Raw genomic sequence first — 19,349 nt, 5'->3', positions numbered from 1 at the left:
CAAATATCTCGCTCGCCACTCTCCTCCAATCTCTCGCTCGCTTCCTCACTTTTTATACAAACACAAGTGTATAAAAATTGTTTCTAATTGTATAAAGCAGAGAAAATTGTATAAATACATATATTTTTGTTCCCCTCTCTCCCCTCTTCCAGATCTCGCTCGCCACTCTCCCAAATCTCGCTCGACACCCTCGCCTTTCTCACTTATATAAACAGAAGCGAAATGTATAAATTGTGTTTCTGTTTGTAAAAAGCGTGAAAAAATTGTATATACACATGCAAGTACATATATTTTCGTCATATACACTTATAATGATACAATAAAAATACTTCTTGCCCAGTTTTTTTTTTGCCTTTCTCGCTTTCTCGTTTTATACAATTTTCAAATTGTATCTAATTTCTCTCCTTCTCGTTTTATAGAATTCGATTCAATTGTATATTCCTTGTCAAGTCTCTTTTGTCTTTCTCTCTTTCTCATTTTATACAAATTCAAATTGTATATAATCGTTCTATACACTTATAATAATATAATTCATTTTATACACTTCATTTTTATACAGTTCTCTGCCAAGTGTCTTTCTCTTTCTTGTTTTATACACTTCATTTTATACAATTTGCTTCAACTGCATATATATAGCGAATTATACAGTTTCTATATTTACTATGGAGCACAATTATACAAACTTTGTTATAGTATACAAATATAAATTTTTTATTTGCTATATGTGAAAGTTGCCCCTTTTTTTATCATTATACATACTATTAATAATGAAAGATCTGGATATTCTGTCAAACTGATGCTATTATTTCGTCCTTTTTCATATGGAAATCTTTATCTTGAATTATAGTTGTAATATTATATTGTGAAGCGAAAAATAAGAATATCGGATGGGGGTAGTTAAGAGATTTAAAGACCTTTTGGGGGTTAGTATTGGAACCACAAAGATATATGGTATGGGGCTATGGAACAAATGTTCTTATTTTTTCAGATATATGGATTCTGGTACAACTAATTAATACTATTATTAATAATATAATTGTGAAAAAATTTCAATAGAAAAATAGAGTGTTTAATTATTTAAAAGTGATTTTGAAAAGTTCTTAAATAGTTTGGAATTGAGAAGTAATCGTTAATTATTAATGTATGATTATGAAAAGTGACACTAATGTCCTTCTGCCTATCCATAAATAAAGAATTGTTTTGATGTGTTAGCTTAACACATAAATTAGTGACATGATACACCATTTGTAATGCACATTTGTTTTAATTGAATTAGGACTATTCCTAGGATATCAAAAATCAAACAAAGATGAAGGGTTGGATTGGAGATAATGACTAGTGTAAGTCCCTCTTGCATAATTTTGACACGTAGATATATAAATTAACAAACTCATAAATTAATATTTATCAAATTTTTATAAAAATATCAAGTTAATATGTAACAATAACTAATTGCTTATATAGTTTAAATATTTACAACAATTACAACATATTCGATGTATAATTTTAGTAGTAGATATCTGAAGAGGATGTTGTGTATGTAACCTTATTTCTACCTAATAAAGATAGAAAAATTGATTTCAATATACCCTCAACTATAATCAAATATTCAATAACATACTCAATATAATTCCACAAATAGGACCTGAAAAAAAAATGAATCATAACATTCGTAATATAATACATTAAATTTGAGCAAAAGCTACTGAATTCTAATATGTCCCGGGGGCGGAGCCACCTTGGTACAAGGGGGTTCATCCGAACCCCCTTGAACGGAAAATTATACTATTTATACACGGTTAAAATAATATTTTATGTACATATAGTAAATATTGAACTTTCTTAGGCTATTCCGTATATTCATTTCTACGAATTTTAAACTTCCTTATCAAAAATCCTGGCTCCGACCACTGTATGTCACCATCTAACTATAGTACTTGTAGACAATGATATGGTGATGAATATGCAAAAGTAATGTTTCTTTATTCAATGTAAGCATTTTACGACACCTTTTTCTTGGGAGGGATTAAATTATTGAAGGTAGTAGGGTAGTGGTAATGTGCCAAGGAGATAGAGAATGTGAAGAAGAAAACACAACAGGTTTGAGTGGTAATAAGGAATAGACAGCCTGTTGTTGGCCTTTCTTGTCTACTCCACCATATGCCAACTTTTATTTAATCAAATTACTAAATAAATGACTTATCAAATCAAAAGTAGTACTTCCACTCAAAAGTATCATCACCTATAATTTTTTTTAAAAAAATAATAGTTGAGTTAAAGTAGATATAATAGCTATATTTGCTTTAGTTATGTAGTTTTTCCATATAGTTTTGTAGGACCAAGTTAATTTAGATATTTATGGTCTAACCATCCACTCCACCAAACTTTAAGGAGATTTTATTATTTATTTTTCTTTTAAATCTATTTTGAAAAATATATTATTTTCTATATTTAGTAACTTTTTAATTTTAACACTTCAGTTTGCCTTTAGCAGTACTCCCTAATAGAAATAATATGATACGTTTAAATAAATAAAATTCGAAAAATTTATTTTATATATATATATATATGTTGTACACGTTTTAAATTTGAAATGATAAGACTTAGAGAAACTACGTGATTTGACATCTATAGCCAAAAAATAAAATTAGACAATTTTTGCCTCACTTATGAAATGCTACTAATATTAGTCCTAAACCATTTCTTTTCAAAAATTATAAAAATGGCTAAAGCACTTAGCTCTTTTGTTAATGTTGTTAGAGCCGTTTTCTTCTCTTGCTTTATCCATGTTGGCTATAAGATGGCTAAAATGCTACTATACTGATCAACAATATTTTTTTTAAGTAAATGCTTAGTAGTACTAATATTTGAGATTAACCACAAGACTTTTCTCAAAATTGTAACTGCTAAACATTAGTTAATTGGATCGGGTCGAATGATTAAATAGAGTATATAGATTATTTTACTATTATCTAGCCATGCGATAAGGATTATCTACGATTAATTAATCAGAAGTTTCAAATGCAAGTTTCAAAAAAGCTCAAGTGTAATGGACCCCAGAAAAAATTGTGACTTGCTTTGGCACATAATTATGTAAATCTTTTTGCATTAACAAAGCAAAGCAACACCATGCTTTATGCTACTTGTTGATGAGGTAACAAGTATGACATTGTGCAAAAGTAGTTCATAAAACTCGTGCACAAAGTCCAATAATTGATTCAAAAAATTTATCAAAAGATGAATCAAAAGTAGGATGCTTATCAACCAAGAATACTGCAAAACAAGATTATAAAGAAGCCAGAAATAATAGATAACATGTTCATTGCAGCATATAGTAATTTCATCAAACAGCATAGCAAAGCTTAAAGTACTAATTCAAGTTTCAAGCATAGAGTCTACGACTCTTAACTGATAACATGTCTCAAAACAAACCAAAACCCATCTTTGGAATGTCTACGCGCAGTGATCTGCATACATACGAATCCAAAAGCTCCCAAAACAACAGCATAAAGAGACTTAGTAGATGGTGCAATGCAACCATCTAATCCAAATCTGATGAAGAGGACGATTCAGAGTAGATGGACTCATCATCAGATTCACCCTCGGTACTATCGTCATCCGAGGAATAAATTAGGTCATCGATCCAAGGTTTCTGAAAGTTTACAAGCTTTTTACATCTTGCCTCGAGATCACCCTTCAGCTCCACATTCCAACACCCTTGAATTTCAAGGTGTGTTAGTGCCTTACACTGGGTGAGAATAGCCTCAACGCCAGTATCACTCAACCGGTTGAAAGCATAGTCAAGGCGCTGGAGACCTTTCATAGTGTCCGCTATAATTAGCGCCTCCTGATCTTTGACATCAGAAGATTCAACACTGTCGGGCAGCTCCCAAATAGGCATGTTTCTTCGGAGATGAGTCAAGGACTTGCACTCTGTTCCGAAAGCTTTCAGACCCTTCTCTGTGACCTTAAAACAGTAGCTGATGTCCAAGAAGGTTAGATTGGCCAAGAATCCCACATACTTTACAACCACGTTGTCAGTAACTTCACACATAGGGATTTGCAGTGTCTTCAGACATCTTCCACTGCAAAAAAACATCGCCATACTCTCTATAAATTAAAATCATTATAAAGACATCCTTGTTTCAATCTGAGATAATTTTTTCTTAAAAAAATGTCTCACAAAACAAAGGTTATGGTTAGGGACTGTATGCTATCCAATTAACATGACTGAGTGAAGTGCAGGTAATGTTGCGTAGAACTTCCTGTGAGTTCAAAATTGACTAATCATACAATTGGATGGCTTAAAGTTATTCTCTATGTCGCCGGGACTCTCCAAAATTGCTGTCACAGTTGTGTCGGATTCTCTAAAATGCACTACTTTTGGAGTATCCGACACACACCTATAGATATTTCTGAAGAGTCCACACAACATAGGTTATTCTAACCTATGCCAAACATCACAAAACTTATTAGCATAACTGAATCGTAGTTTGGACAGTTCTGAGATATTATGTGTCATTTCTGTGTTCATTTCCTTTCTCACTGGAAAATAAAATCACAAAGGTTCATATAGAAGACATATATTAGTGAATAAGCTAACAGTACAGATGAACGAGCTAATTCATCAACATTGAGTTTTATTTAATCGAAGAGAGTAGCTTATCTGTAAATCTTTTTATATGAATCAGGATTTAAATTGTCAAGACATCAACTAACATCTAGCAGAGTGCAATTCAAAAATGAGGATCATTTGATAAAAACTCTTCATGGCTAATCATCATACGCTGTTTTCTTTTAGCTTTCACATTTTGGCCAAATGACCCTCAAACTTGCTCAAAAACTTTTCATTTTTAGCACCTCAACTAGGGCCGGTACCTATTAAGCACTCCAACTTAATTAAAAGTGTACCTATTAAAGCTTAAATTCCTCATGACTAACCACTCAAAATGATACAGAGCGTGAACTACACACACAGTGACATGAAAACGTTGACAAATACAAAAAGAAAACATGTGTCTTATCTTCCAAACTATCAAAGAAAAAGACTCTAAACAACAAGGAAAACCTATTCCAAGACCTTAATCTTACTCCAACTCCCGTCGATGGCTCCCCAACCCATCGACTTCCCTATAATCTTCATCCCCACACTCTTACCCATTCTTCTTTAACAGCCATTTGCCACCATACATCACCTCTATTCCACCAAAATGTCCCCACTCATAAAAAAATCACAATCACAAACGATCTAATAGTTCCTAAAACTGAAATGTCAGATCAACTTAAAAAAAAATGAAGAAAAAACACCTCAATTTTGGTCTCCAGAAAAGGGGATACAGAAACGTTTAGACTTCGCCGCTAGAAATGCCGGTTATCGAATACATGGCATCAAGAAAATGCAGGTTAGATAGTTACAGAAGTAGTGAGATTGCAAGCTCATATAACGTACTCCAAGCTTAATAGAATAACTGAGGCATTAACAAATTCCGATTGTTAAGATATATTATTACAGTTTTTTGTACTCCACATTCTGTCATAAGCTTAATTGAGCGAGGAACTTGGGATAGAAAAAATGGTTTAGAGTTTAGAAGGAAAAAAGGATTGAATGAGGTTTAGTATACCATTTTCAGATGACAAAGGTCACCAAGAAACAGATATTATATTTTCAAATAGGATTAGGAGAGAAATTGATTGTATTTTTGTTGCTCTGGTCCTCTAAACCTAAATGATGGTGGTCTGGCGGCGTAGAAGGGGAAGGGGAATGAGGATTCAAGTGATTCACGAGCTCAACACTGGTGAAAAAACACATATTATGCCACGGAAGATTTTAAACTTTAATATGTACACTTTCAATTAAGTTCAATAGGTACCGGTCCTAGTTGAGGTGTTAAAATGAAAATTGGAATCAAGTATAAGGGGCCTCTAATGCATTTGGCCTTGAAATTATCTTGCCCCTTTCTACCTTCTTGTTTAAACTGTTTCTTTCTCCTTATTTTTACTTATTTATTGAATTTGTACAAGTTACATATCATATATTGAATGAATAATTTCAGACGCTTTATCATCATGTATTGTTCATTTAAAAAGTTCTCAATTACTTTTGTTAACCTTTTGGGATTCTTTTACAGTGATTTACCAGTTCATAACCGAAGCCTGCAGCTAGAAACTTCCATCAAACTCATCTGTAAGACCTCTGCATTACTTCATATGGGACACAAACAAGTTCCTCCTATTGTATTAATCCATCAAACAAATTTCTCTAGACACAAATACTCCAAGATCGCTACTTTCAATCAAACAAGCCTTCTTTAAACCACAATAAGGGGTGTCATACAATGCTTTTGTAGGAGCAAAGCTAGGGGACACAAGGGGATTCGCCTGAAAATTACACTATATACAATATAATAGATACAGAATCAAATTGGTTTCATGAGTTTCATTTTTTTATATTTTGAATCACTCATGAGGTCCCTCGGTGAAAATCCTGGCTCCACCACTGCAAGTTAACAAATGCTTGAAAAACAATGCAAAGTTTTTTTCATTTTTTCTTATACCCCTCTTTAGTACTAAACCCACAATCTTAGAGTAGAACTAAATGATTCAAACCCACAATCTTAAGAGTTAGAACTAAATAGTATGAGTTTGGAACGAATTGGGTAGAAAAAACAGTAACAAAACAATACCGTCCAGCAGCGGAGGAGAATCCAGCAATGCCGAGACGGTAAGTGGTGAGTCGCTGGACTCTGGACCTGCTCCGCCGAACAGCTTTGCTGACACCAAGGTCAATCAGGTGGGGACGCTTAGCAATGCAGCATTTCCGGCACCAGTCTTCCAGATCAATCTCCATCCAGCAGGAAGGACCAGATACCGTCTCCATCCAATTCCGGCAAACTAACACCACCGACCTCACCATCAGATCCGGCGGAACAATCCTTATGAAAATCGATGCCAATATCTCAGGGTTTAACTCATCCCACCTACCTCCGGTGGTGCAAACGGCGCCATTTTCAACACTAACGCATACCCTTTTGTTCGGACCATTCATAGATTCCATTTCTTCTCTCTCTTTCTCCATTTTGGTAGAGAAACCTAAGTATTAGCTCTTGGAATTTTCCCTTCTAGGGGTTTTTGTTTTGCTGGGAGGGTGTTTAGATGAGTGACATGTGTCAAGACATTCTTTCATAGTAACTCATCTTACGGCTGACAAATGTGAGATACATGTGTGTAATTTTGTATTCTAGAATTTTACTACACATTAAAGTTTTGTGATTTGGACTTCTACTTCTTGCTAAATGCAAAGTTATTAATAATTTTTCTATAAATGATTTTTTTATTTAATAATATAACTAATTCTTTAATATCATTTTCTTGAGATAATGTCAAATTTCTTGTGGTGGGCTGGTGGCATAGAAGGTGAAGGGGAAAGAGTATTCAAGTGATTCACGAGCTCATCACTGGTTAAAAAACACCTTTTGTGCCACGTAAGGTTTTGTGTTTAATTGGTAAACTTTCAATAAGTTCAAGAGTTCAATAGGTGCCGGTCCTAGTTGAGGTTTTAAAATGAAAATTGGAGTCAAGTATAAGGGACCTCTTATCTATATGGCCTTAAAATTATCTTGCCCTTTTCTATCTTCTTGTTATAAACTGTTCATGTCTCCTTATTTTTATTTGTTTATTGAATTTGTATAAGTTACATATGATATATTGAATGAATCATTTCTAGGGGTCTTATCATCAAGAATTGTTTATTTCAGAAGTTTTCATCTAGTTTTGTTAACATTTTGGGATTCTTTTCCAGTGATTTACTGGTTCTTAACTGAAGCCAACAGCTAAAAACTTCCACAAAACTCATCTGTTGGACCTCTGCATTAGTCCATATGGGACACTAACAAGTTTCCCTATCATATTAATCCATCAAACACATTTCTCCATATACAAACACTCCAAGATCACTATTTTCAGTCAAACAACCCCTCTTTAAACCACAGTAAGGGGTGTCAAACTTAAAATTACACTACCTATATATTCAAGATCAAAATTTAATTTTTATATATATGGAGTCGATACTGAATCAGTGTGTTTATTCTTTTATATTTTGTATCCCTCCTTGAAAATCCTGGCTCCACCGTTGTTCAGCAAATACAATAAATTGCTCCAAGATAAGGCAAAGTTTTTTTTACCCCTTTTTAGTACTAAATGACTCGAACCCATGACCTGAGAGCTAGAGATAGAGCTGCTTATCATCCGAGCAACCCTTATAGTGCAAAGCAAATACTATGAATTTGGGTAGAAAAAAAAAAGTAAGATGAATAATACCGGCTAGCAGCAAAGGAGAATCCGACATCGCCGAGACGGAAAGTGGAAAGTCGCCGGAATGTGGACCTGCTCCGGCGAACAATTTTACGAACAACCTGGTCAATCAAGTGGGGACGATTAGCAACGCAGCAATCACGGCACCACTGTTCCAGATCAATATCCGTCCAGCAGTAGGGACCGGAAACTATCTCCATCCAATTTCGGCAAACTAAGGCCACTGACTTCACCATCAGCACCGGCGGAACAATCCTTACGAATATTGAAGCTAATAACTCCGGGCTTAACTCATCCCACCTACCACCGGTGGAACAAACAGCGTCGTTTTCAACTCTAACGCATACCCTTTTGCTCTTACCATTAGTAGATTCCATTTCTTCTCTCTCATTCTCCATTTTTTTGGACGCAAAGGTAAGATTTGGCTCTTCGAGTTGTCCGTTCTTGGAGTTTTTTGTTTTGCAGGGGAGGGTGTTTAGATGATGACACGTGTTAGAGACATCCTTTCATAGTAACTCATCTACGGCTGACAAATGTCAGGTACCTCCGTGTAATTAGTACACAAATTTAGGGTCGAACTAGTTATTCCATAAAAAATTATCCTCACTTTATTTTGGGATAGCTTTTTCCGCCGCCATGCATATTGGATAACTTATTTCATTATTATACTATAAATAGTGAATAAGTTATCTTGAATATGTCAACCGAATAATATATCATCTAAATTTTATCCCAAAATTATCTTTTTATCCCGAAACTATTTAGCTTATCCCTCACACTAAACAAGAATGCTTAAAACTATATATTTCAAAGATGTATACATATACAAATATTATCACATGTTTAATTATGACCATAAACTTCGAAAATCTTAATTTATTCTTAAACTTTATGTTTATTCAAACTTTAACAAATAATTTAGAATGAACGAAATAGTAATTTAAACTTGACGAAAATCATAAAAGACTAAATTATGTTAGATATTCTTGAATCATGATTCAGTAGGGGAGATACCTCTTGTATTCTAAAAACAAGCACTTTTATCTAACACGTATTAAGATATAACGTTTTCGAATTAAATTTAAATTATATACACTCGAAATATAACTATTTTTTTCCACAGAAATGTCATAGTATTTGATTTTATAATACGGAGAATACTTTTGTGCCCTAATTATAATAGAGAGACATTCCACCTGATTTAATCTTTACAACATTATTTTTATTGCTAAACAATCAAAAATATATATTGAGATTTGATATAGACAGAAAAACAAAGAAGCTTATTCTTATAAGAAGATTTAAAGAAAAACAAGTATTTAACATCTATGTTGTTCGGGATGATAGTGCATGTTAGATCGTCTAGAAGTAGTGCACTTTTGAAAGGACCGATCGACAAGGGTACGTGAAGACAGACATGTGGATGCACCTTCAGTTACATTTCTGAGCCAGCAAAGTTTCCAAGTATTTCTCCACATAATCCAGGCCACACTGTGTCTTCACAACGGGTAATATGGCGGGGACGTCCAGATAGAATTCTGAAACAGACCCGTCAAGCTTGTCCCATTGTTTGAGTTGTTCACGTGCTGCTTTAACCGCTGCTCGTGCTGCACAATGGACGCTGGCTGCCAGAAGCAACGGTGGCTCACCAGATGCTGCGAAAAAATATTCATATTAAGATTCAACGGTTTGTACATACAAAGATGGATCCAGGATTTGAAGTTAAATGATCGATGCAATGAGTTTTGTTTATTTTCTTTTCTATTTTCTCTTCTCTCACATCTCTTCCACTCCATAACACGTTTCATGGCATCCAAAGTTAAAAACGAAGAATCAATGAACTCGGGAAACTTGCTTGACATCAGGAACAGGAAAGGAGATGAAGAAAGAATTATACCTTTAGAGGAGAGTACACGTTTTTCATGGTGTCCACTGTTTACCACATGAACATTGAAATTTCGAGGTATGGTGTCAATTGTTGGGATCTTGTATGTCCATGTGCTATTCGAGACCATTAACCCGTCTTCGTTTGTAAGATACTCTTCGTTCATGAAAAATCCGATTCCTTGAACGAAAGCCCCTTCAATCTGCAATTAAGAAATAGAAAAAAAAACAATTGCCACCTATTTAGAACAATCTAGTGATCAAGGATTAGATAGTTCTGAAGTTTGAATAACAGCATTTTTTTTTACAGCTCGAATGCATGATGCACCTGTCCCATATCAACGGCTGGATTCAAGCTCTGCCCACAGTCGTAAATAATATCAGATTGCAAAATGGTAGTCTCTCCGGTCAGGATATCAATCTCCACCTGCAAAGGACCCTTATTGGTTACTTAGCCATATGAAGGTTCTGCAGAAAATATATTGGCTGTAAAATGGTTCACATCAGAGTTCCGGCCAAGAGTTGTGCACTCAAGTATATTAAAAATGATAATCAATGAATACGATTCACTTTCAAGATGTCTTGGTGGTGAAAGGGTAGGCGGGGTAGACACAGGAGACTCAAAATCTTATGCTTAAGAACATGGAAGTTACGTCCAAGTCCTCTTCAAGGTTTATCATTCATTCATTCTCAATAAGAGAGGTCGGATCAAATCAGTATTAGTATAGTGATTTGATCCGAGCTCTTGGAATTGGAATAAAACTTGGCATTGGATTGTGAAATCTTGGTGATCTAATTCTCTGTCTACTTTAATGAAGCAGGGAACTTTACCAAAACATGGATGACTGAACCAGAAAAAGCGACAAACAACAAGTTTACCTCACTGACAGCAGCACCAAAGTTCAAATAACTCGTAAAATCAGATTCTGGTACATAATAAGAATTTGCTGCTAAGTTTACTGATTCCATTTGTGCCTGCAAAAAGAAGGGGGTGGAGGGAGAGAACTGCAAACTCAGATACTTAAAAGATGAGCAAGAGTGGCTAATGGATTTAAATTAACAAATTGTTCGCAAGCTACATGCACGCGATTAGTTCAATATGGTCCCGAAGCTACATACATGCAATTAATGACCCAACGGGTCGCTACATCTTCCTCCATTGACTTAAAGTGAATCACTTTGTTATGGTCTTCAAATTGAATTCAACACTAAAAAATTTGTATTCGCTTGTGTGTACGTTAACCGATTTCAACAATACTTTCCAGAATTTATCTTGTGACCAATTTAAATTTAGCATCTTTGGAATCATGAGTTTTGTTAGGACGCGATGATATGTTAATAACAAGGTAATCATTGATATGCATTCCCTGCAAAGACGACATCTCAAAGAATACAAATTAATTGTGATTGCAAAAACCAGTCCGAAAAAGCGGAAGTTATGGACTGTGACAATGTGAAAATTAGGTGGCAATATAGTGGGAAAACAAACCTGGCGAATCAGTGTTGGCCAATCAACAGAGACATTTTGTTCCTGTAACTTTTTCTTAAGAGGACTCAACCTTTCAACCAAGACATTACAGCAAAGTCTAACAGCTTCACAACTTGATTCCGATGTAGTGCTCCCAGCTGTATACCCACCTTGCACTATGTTTAAGGTATCTGCTTGTATGACTCGTATTTTATCCACAAGTTCTTCGGCCCAGCTGCTTTCAATTAAACCAAGAGAATAGGCAGTCATCTGCTTAACCTTTGTCCATAGCCCTTGGCCAATCTCAATCCCTCCTACCTCTACAACAATTGATCCGTCTTGCAGAATACTGACTTTTCCTGGTTTCGGTTGTTCTGTAGCTTCATACACGATTGGTACTCGGGAGATACCCCTTTTCTTCCATGTGCTTTTCTGGTTGAATTGTTCTATCATCTTGCTACGTTGAAAAAAGTTTGAGGACACAGCCAACTTATCCATGATACTAGGCAATGTATATTCTCCTACTGATACAATGTTATCATAGACCAAATTAAGACTTTCAAATGTATGAACATTTTTATTTCTGACCGAGTCCACCTCCATCGACAGTGAACTGGATACATGTTCTATTATAGCTTCGGCAATATAAGATCCCTGCACCTCCCCAGGGGCCCGCATAGCCGATTTGCTAGTAAGATTTGTCTTGCATAGTTTTACATCGAAAGATAAGGCACCCCAATCATATTTCTTTAGTGCTTTAATCACATTTAATGGTAGGGTGGGGCTTACATCGTCCGAGATCCCAGCATTTATCAATAGATCAAGATGCAATGCTGTGATCTTTCCACTCGACTTGAATCCTACACTATATGTTACTTTCATTGGGTGTCTTCCTCCTGTCATTACCATGTCACTGTTCCGGTTGACATATATCCTGACAGGTCGCCTTAACTTGTATGCTGCAAGTGCACAAGCTGCAGAGATCTAAAATCATACATAAACTTTGACATCAGAATCAGAAATTTTCATAAACTAACACTATAGGAGATAAGCTAATAATGTTCCAAAAATAATTATGTAGATAGTAAATTTTATATCACAAACTCACTGGCATTGATTTGATTGCCTTGCCCCCAAAGCCACCTCCGACTCTTCTGGTAATTACACGGATACTGTGTTCGGGAACACCAAGACAAGTGGCGATCACATATTGTGCTCTCTCAGGGCACTGGCTTGAAGTATAAACAACCATGCAGTTGTCTTCATCTGGAATTGCAAGGGCAGTCTGTGTCTCCATATAAAAATAGTACTCGGAACCAAGTCTTACCTGGAAATGATTGTTAAAAAATCCAATAAGTAAAAAATTCAAACCTTTAGCATACATCTACAGTTAGACATGCTAGATCACCTTCCAAGAACCAAAATTCAGGATGTTGAAGTATGTGACCATATCATCTAACAGCTTAGAGAACACTTTTATTTACTTAATTATCTTCAACAGGCCCCCTCACCTGCGGGTTTGGATTTTCTTTTTATGAGACAACTACGTGTATATTCTTTTTAATGATGGGTAGCGGTGAGATAAGAACCTAGGACATCTGCCTGCTCAGATACCATGTTGAAGTGTGTCATCATCTCATTTTAAAGCCTAAGCTGTTATTTAAGAAAGAAATATTTCCAACACAGGAAACCATTGTAACAGACGTGAACAATAGAGAAATACAAAATACCTCAGCAGAGAAAATCTTGTGATCAGCTTCAGCCATTCCTTTCGAGAAATCACCGACTTGTTTTGGATACAGAAATGGTGGGATTTTGATAAAGCTAGATTTTTCAACAGCATCCTCGACGGTTAAAATGGGTGATTCTATATTATCAGTATCGTATTCAACAAGGGCCGTTCTTGCAGCCACATCAGCAGACCTCTGACTGTCAGCAACCTGTGTCATTCAGAGTTCAAAGTTCCTCTATATAGAAGTGCATGACAAATTAATATTTCATAGAACACAAAGCAGAAGAAGGAAACTTTAAGTACTCACCACAATTGCGATTCTGTCACCAACGCATCGGACGAAATCATCTGCAAATAAGGGCTCAGGATCAAACCTTGTAATAACTCCTACATTTTCTCCTCCACTTGGGATATCTTTACAAGTAATAACCTCGGTGACTCCATATGTTAATTGATTAGACTTGAGCTGGATTCCTTTTACACCTGCTAATGGTTTCGTACTGTAGATAAATGCTCCATGCAGACAGTTTGGTGGTGAAGGGATGTCATCTACATAAACAGCTTCACCTGGACAATAGCATATAAACCAACACATTTGAAGTTCAGAATGTTGCAGACACAAAGTTATCATTTAAAACTATCTTTAATTGTGTATTTTCACTTTAAATATCAGTTATCAATTTCACAAAATATATCATGTTGCTAGGACCCTCCAAAAGTGCATAGATTTTGGAGGAATCTACACATATCCAATGATACTTTGAACAATCCGAGCAACGTAGCAATATAAATCACAATCATAGAAATGGAATGTCCAGTGCGTCTGTGAAGAAACTAAAAGACTTGAGAAGGGACAAGTTTCCACATGTGTCCAAAAGCATCTGTGTGAACGCCAGATGCTTTGTGCACAGAGCTGCCCTTTTAAAAACAGAATTAACAAGAAACTTAATCATTGTAATACTCCTAGCATTTAATAAGTATACTTTGTCCATAACTACTTTTATCTCAAAAAGTCATTAGTGTCAAAGCCGGAAAAAAGGGTAAAAGCACAAGACGATATAAAATATTAAAAGGCGAAACAAACCAGAGGCTTGCATGGCAGCTCCGACCTTCATCATCGGTTCACCTACTGGATAGTACTCAGTACTTGATTCCATAACCTGCTTAGCAGAAGATAGTAGTGTTTGTTTTCTCCCCTGACTGATGCAACCATCTTTACTACTTTTGAAAACTTCCTCGACTGAGATGTCATTGATTCCATTGTGTAAGCCACCAGAAATAACAGAATGAGCATTAGTTAAGGGATAAAGAAACTCAAAAACAAAACTGACAGCCAAGCTTGATCTGTACTCAGGGTGCAAAGTGCCATCTTCCGGTACCACTGCTAGTTTGATTAATTTTAGTGCTTCATATAAAATATGTACGTTTAACATTTTCCCAGTTAGATATTCCTCTACCTTTTTAGCCCTTGTTGCATATTTTGTGCCATAAGCACCAAATGCCAACCGGATATTGTTTATCCGGAAGCTGTTCTGGCAGAGAGAAACATCAGCCTGGAAAGCAGCATTTATATATGCCAATGCATTTCCATAAGGTCGTGGAGCAGCTCGATAGGCTTCAAACAAAAATTTAGAATTTTGATCTTTCTTAAATGGGATAGAAACAGTTAAAAGTACAGTCCTCGAGTCTAGTGGTGGTCTCAATAGTAACTCTTCCCATGTGAGGTTTTCAAATCCATGTCCAGTTATCAAGCTAACAGTAGCACAAAGCCCGAGAAATAATGTAGCAATATCTGAAGGAAAACCATTCTTCTGAGCCATAACCAAATTTCCTCCCACACTAGCAGAGTTTCTCACAAATGGTGAAGCAATCTTCTCCATGTGGTAAGCTAGTTTATCAGACACCAACTTCCCATATGAACCAAAATTGATTTTACTTTCCTCTTTCAAGAATGAAATGAATGTAGAGATAGTCACAGTTGCTCCGACTTCAATGCCCGTCTGATCTCTTTTGATTACTGAGAGTTCAGGAACATGCCTGAGATCAATGTAATGATCATATCTTTGAGTTTCCTTATAATAACCACTGCCGGTATTACCAACGACAAGTTTAAAGCTTGCACCATTTTCCGTCACATTGGAGTACAACAAGTTCCGTAGCTCCTCAATGGAAACAGGACTGTACCAAGGGTACCTTGAGGATTCCAAAATCGTGGCAGATTCACTTTTCAAGAACTTGGGATATGTACTTAAATTCTTGTTTGGATCATAGGGAGGTAATTTACTTACTTTCATTTCCTTGGAATCTCCGTTTTTCCAAAAAGAATTGAGCCCCAAATCCTCTATATCAATATCAGCAGCAAAAGATTTGCAGGCATCAGCAATGGGCCGGTATCCAGTACACCGACAAAGGTTCCCTACTATTGCCTTTTCAGCTTCGGACGAAGTAAGCTTAGAGAATCCCGGTGGAGAATCTGGCTTGTTTCCTTTATCGGCATTGACAAGAGCTGAGAATAACGACATACACAGTCCAGGAGTGCAAAAGCCACATTGAGAAGCATGAAAACCTGCAAATCTTTCATGAATAGAGTGGAAACCATCTCTGGTGTTCCCAAGGCCTTCACTTGTAGTAATAGAACAACCATTAAAAGTGCAAAGAAGTGTAAGACACGAACTCACGCTAAAATCTTCAACCTTTTTAAGCTTTGGATCATACTTTGATACCAGAACGACACAAGCCCCACAACCACCTGTAACCATACAAATAAGTCAACTTCTTTTCAAACCACAAATTGAGAAGGTGTTACACAAATACATTAGTCCAAAGTCAGCAAACAAGGAAAATGATCATTACATCTCAGGTTCGAGTCTTGAGAACTGATTGTTTTAACTCCCAATCAACCAGAAGAAATAGGAAAATGAATTCCATAAATTAGTTCATTATGAAACTAAAAACTCCATTAACTTTATATGAGAAAAGAAAATAAAAACTCGCAACTTCAAATTAAGAGAAACCATTCATTTTTTATTTGAAAGATTTCATTGCCTGAAAACCTTCAAGACACTAGAATCCTATGGCCTGACTAATCCATTATAACACTCTATACTTAAGATGATCCCATAGTCAAGACTCGAACTGGAGACCTCTATTTGGAGCTGAAAGAACCCCGCAGCCGCTATCCTTTGGATGCGCATAGGATAAAGCTCCCGCTCCTATGCAATAACTTGCAAATCACTCAGGAGAGAAGTAACCCGCACTAGGCAAGTCCGGTGCGACGAGCTCGACCTAGAAGGCAAACCCCTTAGGCGTTTCGAACTTGAGATCTCCAACATGGAAATCCCAAGTCCAAACCACTGGGCCACCCCGAAGGGTCCCTTCTGTGGTTATACATTGGAGCCGAAAAAACTAAAAGGAATTCCTAATAAGTTAATCAAAATATTCTGTGCGCAAGATGAATAGTAAATGAGAGAAATAGAGTAAAGTTATCAATTCCCAGAAAAAATAACAGAAACTGAGAAAAAGGAAGATTTTCCATGAGAACACCAATTTAACTAAATCCACACTTTTTTTAATATTCCTTTCGTATTAGCACCAAACAAACATGCTATAATGCTGTAAAACTGATTTGGATGATTGACACACCTGATGAAGGGATTTGGTACCTCTAATGCTTTTTCACAAATAAAGTCAAACAACACAGATGTTAAGTGTATCGTGTCTGCACAGTGCGGCAAACAGTACAACACTCCATTACTTTTTTCCTTCATTTCCCCGAGTACATACTTTGATGGAAGCCATGTGTTATAATTCAAAACTAAAGATGAAATCTCCCCATTAGTTTTGTCTCATAATTCAAAATCAAAGATGAAATCTTCCGTTCAGTTTAAAATTATGACAGATGGTTTTCAAGTGTGTACTTTAGGAAATAAAGAGAATAAGTAATGGAGAGGAGTTAAATCCGCGGCACAATACGGTCGTCTTAACCCACCCTAGGCCACGGCCCCATATATTTTAGGGGCTCTATTTTTAAAAAAATAATTACTCATATATGTTATTTTTAAAAAATATATATGATGAGTGTTATGATTTTTATCAAGAAAATTGCATATGAGATGAAAATAAATCTGAATTTCGTAAGAAATAATAAGATGAAAATATGAATAGCAAAATCACAAAGTCTCTTGAAGAATCTTTTATAGTTGATTGTTATAGAGAGAGAGAGTAGATCAAACTATTTTTTCACTTCAAAATAGATTTGAACTAATTGAAGAATATGAAAATATTTTTAATTTCTTATTTAGTGCTAAAATATTGAGAGCACTAGATAATGAGAATTTAAAAGATATTGTCTTAACCTTGAAAATTTTTTAACATGTAATATTTATTTTGATATTGATGATTTAAATTTTTTCTTTGAATTAAAAGTGTTAAGGAAAATAATACAAGTAGAAGATAATGATTTAATAGAAATACTAAATAAAATAAAAAGATTTGATTCTTTCCAAATACATATATTGCTTATAGCATAATGCTAACAGTTCCTGTAACCGTTGCCTCAATCGAAAGAAGTTTTTTGAAATTAAAATTGATTAAATCTTCTTTAAGATCGACAATATCGTAAGAGAGATCGAATGAATTAGCTATATTATCTTTTGTAAAGAAATTATCAAAACAATAGATTTTGAATTAAAGTATATATGCAAAAAAAATAAAAATATTAGGACTCCTTTCTTAAATTTCGCTTTAGGCCTCTAATGTTGTTGAGTCAGCCTTGCTGGCAGTGCAGTAGCAGGACAGTAGAGTCCTCGTACACATTGATCAATGAGAAGAGGTTAAGGTTTTGCCCATTGTCTCTCTTTCATTAATAAAGAGACTTGACAAAGAGCAAAGCCTAGCTGTTTCAACATTGAAAAATGTTGTTTTTGTTTTTACATGTAACTTGTCTCAGTTTTCATAACATGAGGACCTCAAACTACAAGGGACCTGCTCTTATCAATCGAAGTTGTTCTTTTATTCCTAGTTGTTAGGTTTTGATTCGTGTGCTAAATATTGTAAACCTACTCTTCATAGTGAAGCTTGTGTGTAGCTATCATTTTAGATTGGAGTTGTTGAAATCTATATCACCTAGAGTTAGTTGGAATATATAGTAGGAGTGTAATAGAATTGTTACACTAGTCTTGTAATAGAGTTGTAATAAGAGGTAAGGGATTGTTTACTTCTGAGGTTGCAAGAATTTGTAAAGCTTGTGTTTAGTGAAGTTGTTAGTAAAATCCTCGTGACAGGTCGTTATTTTTTTTTTTCTTGAGCAACAAGGTTTCCACATAAAAATCTTGTGTTACGTACATTCTGTTGTATAGATTCTTACTCTTTGTTCTTAGATATTGATTAGTCAAGGACCTGGTCCCTTAACTCGTTGTGGATTCATACGAGCAACAAACCATATAGTTCGGTTAAAATCATAATGTCTCAAATTCTTGATTGACAAAGTTACATGATACTTGATAAGGGGTAGCTAGTACCAATGAAATTAAGTCGAGGTATCCTCCTCGGACACAACAGTTATTAAAAAACACAAACTCCCTCTATCTGAATTTATATGATCACATTGTGTTTTAGTGGGTTCCAAAAAGAATAATGACACATTTAGAGCACACGTTCAAAAAGACTTTTTTTTTTCTTTAAACTCCATGTCAAGTCGCAATACTTATATACAAGAAAAGGAGAATTACCTTCACCACAACCAAGTTTAGGACTGTTGAAACGAGTCTGAGAGCGCAAGAAATGAAGCAAAGTTGTAGAAGGATCAATACATGGCAACTCAAACCTCTCTCCATTAACTGCAAAAACCAATGAAGTCCCTCTTTTCTGTTTTTCCTCCATCAAATCAATGTAACAAAATCTTGTCTTTAGCTGCAAAATATACTCAAGCACTTAAATTGACTTTGATCAAAGTCA

At 35.4% G+C, this 19,349-nt stretch overlaps 2 protein-coding genes across 2 annotated transcripts; both read right to left on the bottom strand.

Moving 5' to 3' along the window:
* Positions 1 to 3,286: 3,286 nt before the first annotated feature.
* Positions 3,287 to 8,756, bottom strand: LOC107008531 (F-box protein FBW2-like). The gene is made up of 2 exons (XM_015207615.2): positions 8,317 to 8,756; positions 3,287 to 4,085 (listed from the first exon to the last, which is right to left on the bottom strand). Exons 1-2 carry the CDS (start codon positions 8,706 to 8,708, stop codon positions 3,542 to 3,544), a joined length of 936 nt encoding a protein of 311 aa, XP_015063101.1. The 5' UTR covers positions 8,709 to 8,756; the 3' UTR covers positions 3,287 to 3,541.
* A 759-nt stretch (positions 8,757 to 9,515) lies between these two features.
* Positions 9,516 to 19,349, bottom strand: LOC107005011 (abscisic-aldehyde oxidase-like). Its single transcript, XM_027918567.1, has 10 exons — positions 19,124 to 19,349; positions 14,479 to 16,143; positions 13,702 to 13,961; positions 13,393 to 13,602; positions 12,771 to 12,989; positions 11,684 to 12,646; positions 11,074 to 11,169; positions 10,523 to 10,621; positions 10,208 to 10,397; positions 9,516 to 9,965 (listed from the first exon to the last, which is right to left on the bottom strand). The coding sequence occupies exons 1-10, from the start codon at positions 19,272 to 19,274 to the stop codon at positions 9,742 to 9,744; spliced, it is 4,077 nt and encodes a 1,358-aa protein (XP_027774368.1). The 5' UTR covers positions 19,275 to 19,349; the 3' UTR covers positions 9,516 to 9,741.

This window comes from Solanum pennellii, chromosome 1, assembly GCF_001406875.1.
Source record: "Solanum pennellii chromosome 1, SPENNV200".
Lineage (NCBI taxonomy): Eukaryota > Viridiplantae > Streptophyta > Magnoliopsida > Solanales > Solanaceae > Solanum > Solanum pennellii.
This window is presented reverse-complemented; position numbering and strand designations above follow the sequence as displayed.

Excerpts from the sequence above, each read along its gene's own strand:
- LOC107008531 (XM_015207615.2), bottom strand. The coding sequence starts at position 8,708 with ATGGAGAATGAGAGAGAAGAAATGGAATCTACTAATGGTAAGAGCAAA. Across the intron at positions 4,086-8,316 it reads TTCTCCTTTGCTGCTAGCCG|TGGAAGATGTCTGAAGACAC; the intron begins GTATTATTCATC and ends GTTTTTTTGCAG.
- LOC107005011 (XM_027918567.1), bottom strand. The coding sequence starts at position 19,274 with ATGGAGGAAAAACAGAAAAGAGGGACTTCATTGGTTTTTGCAGTTAAT. Across the intron at positions 13,603-13,701 it reads GTGACAGAATCGCAATTGTG|GTTGCTGACAGTCAGAGGTC; the intron begins GTGAGTACTTAA and ends TGAATGACACAG. Across the intron at positions 10,622-11,073 it reads TTGGTGCTGCTGTCAGTGAG|GTGGAGATTGATATCCTGAC; the intron begins GTAAACTTGTTG and ends GGTCCTTTGCAG.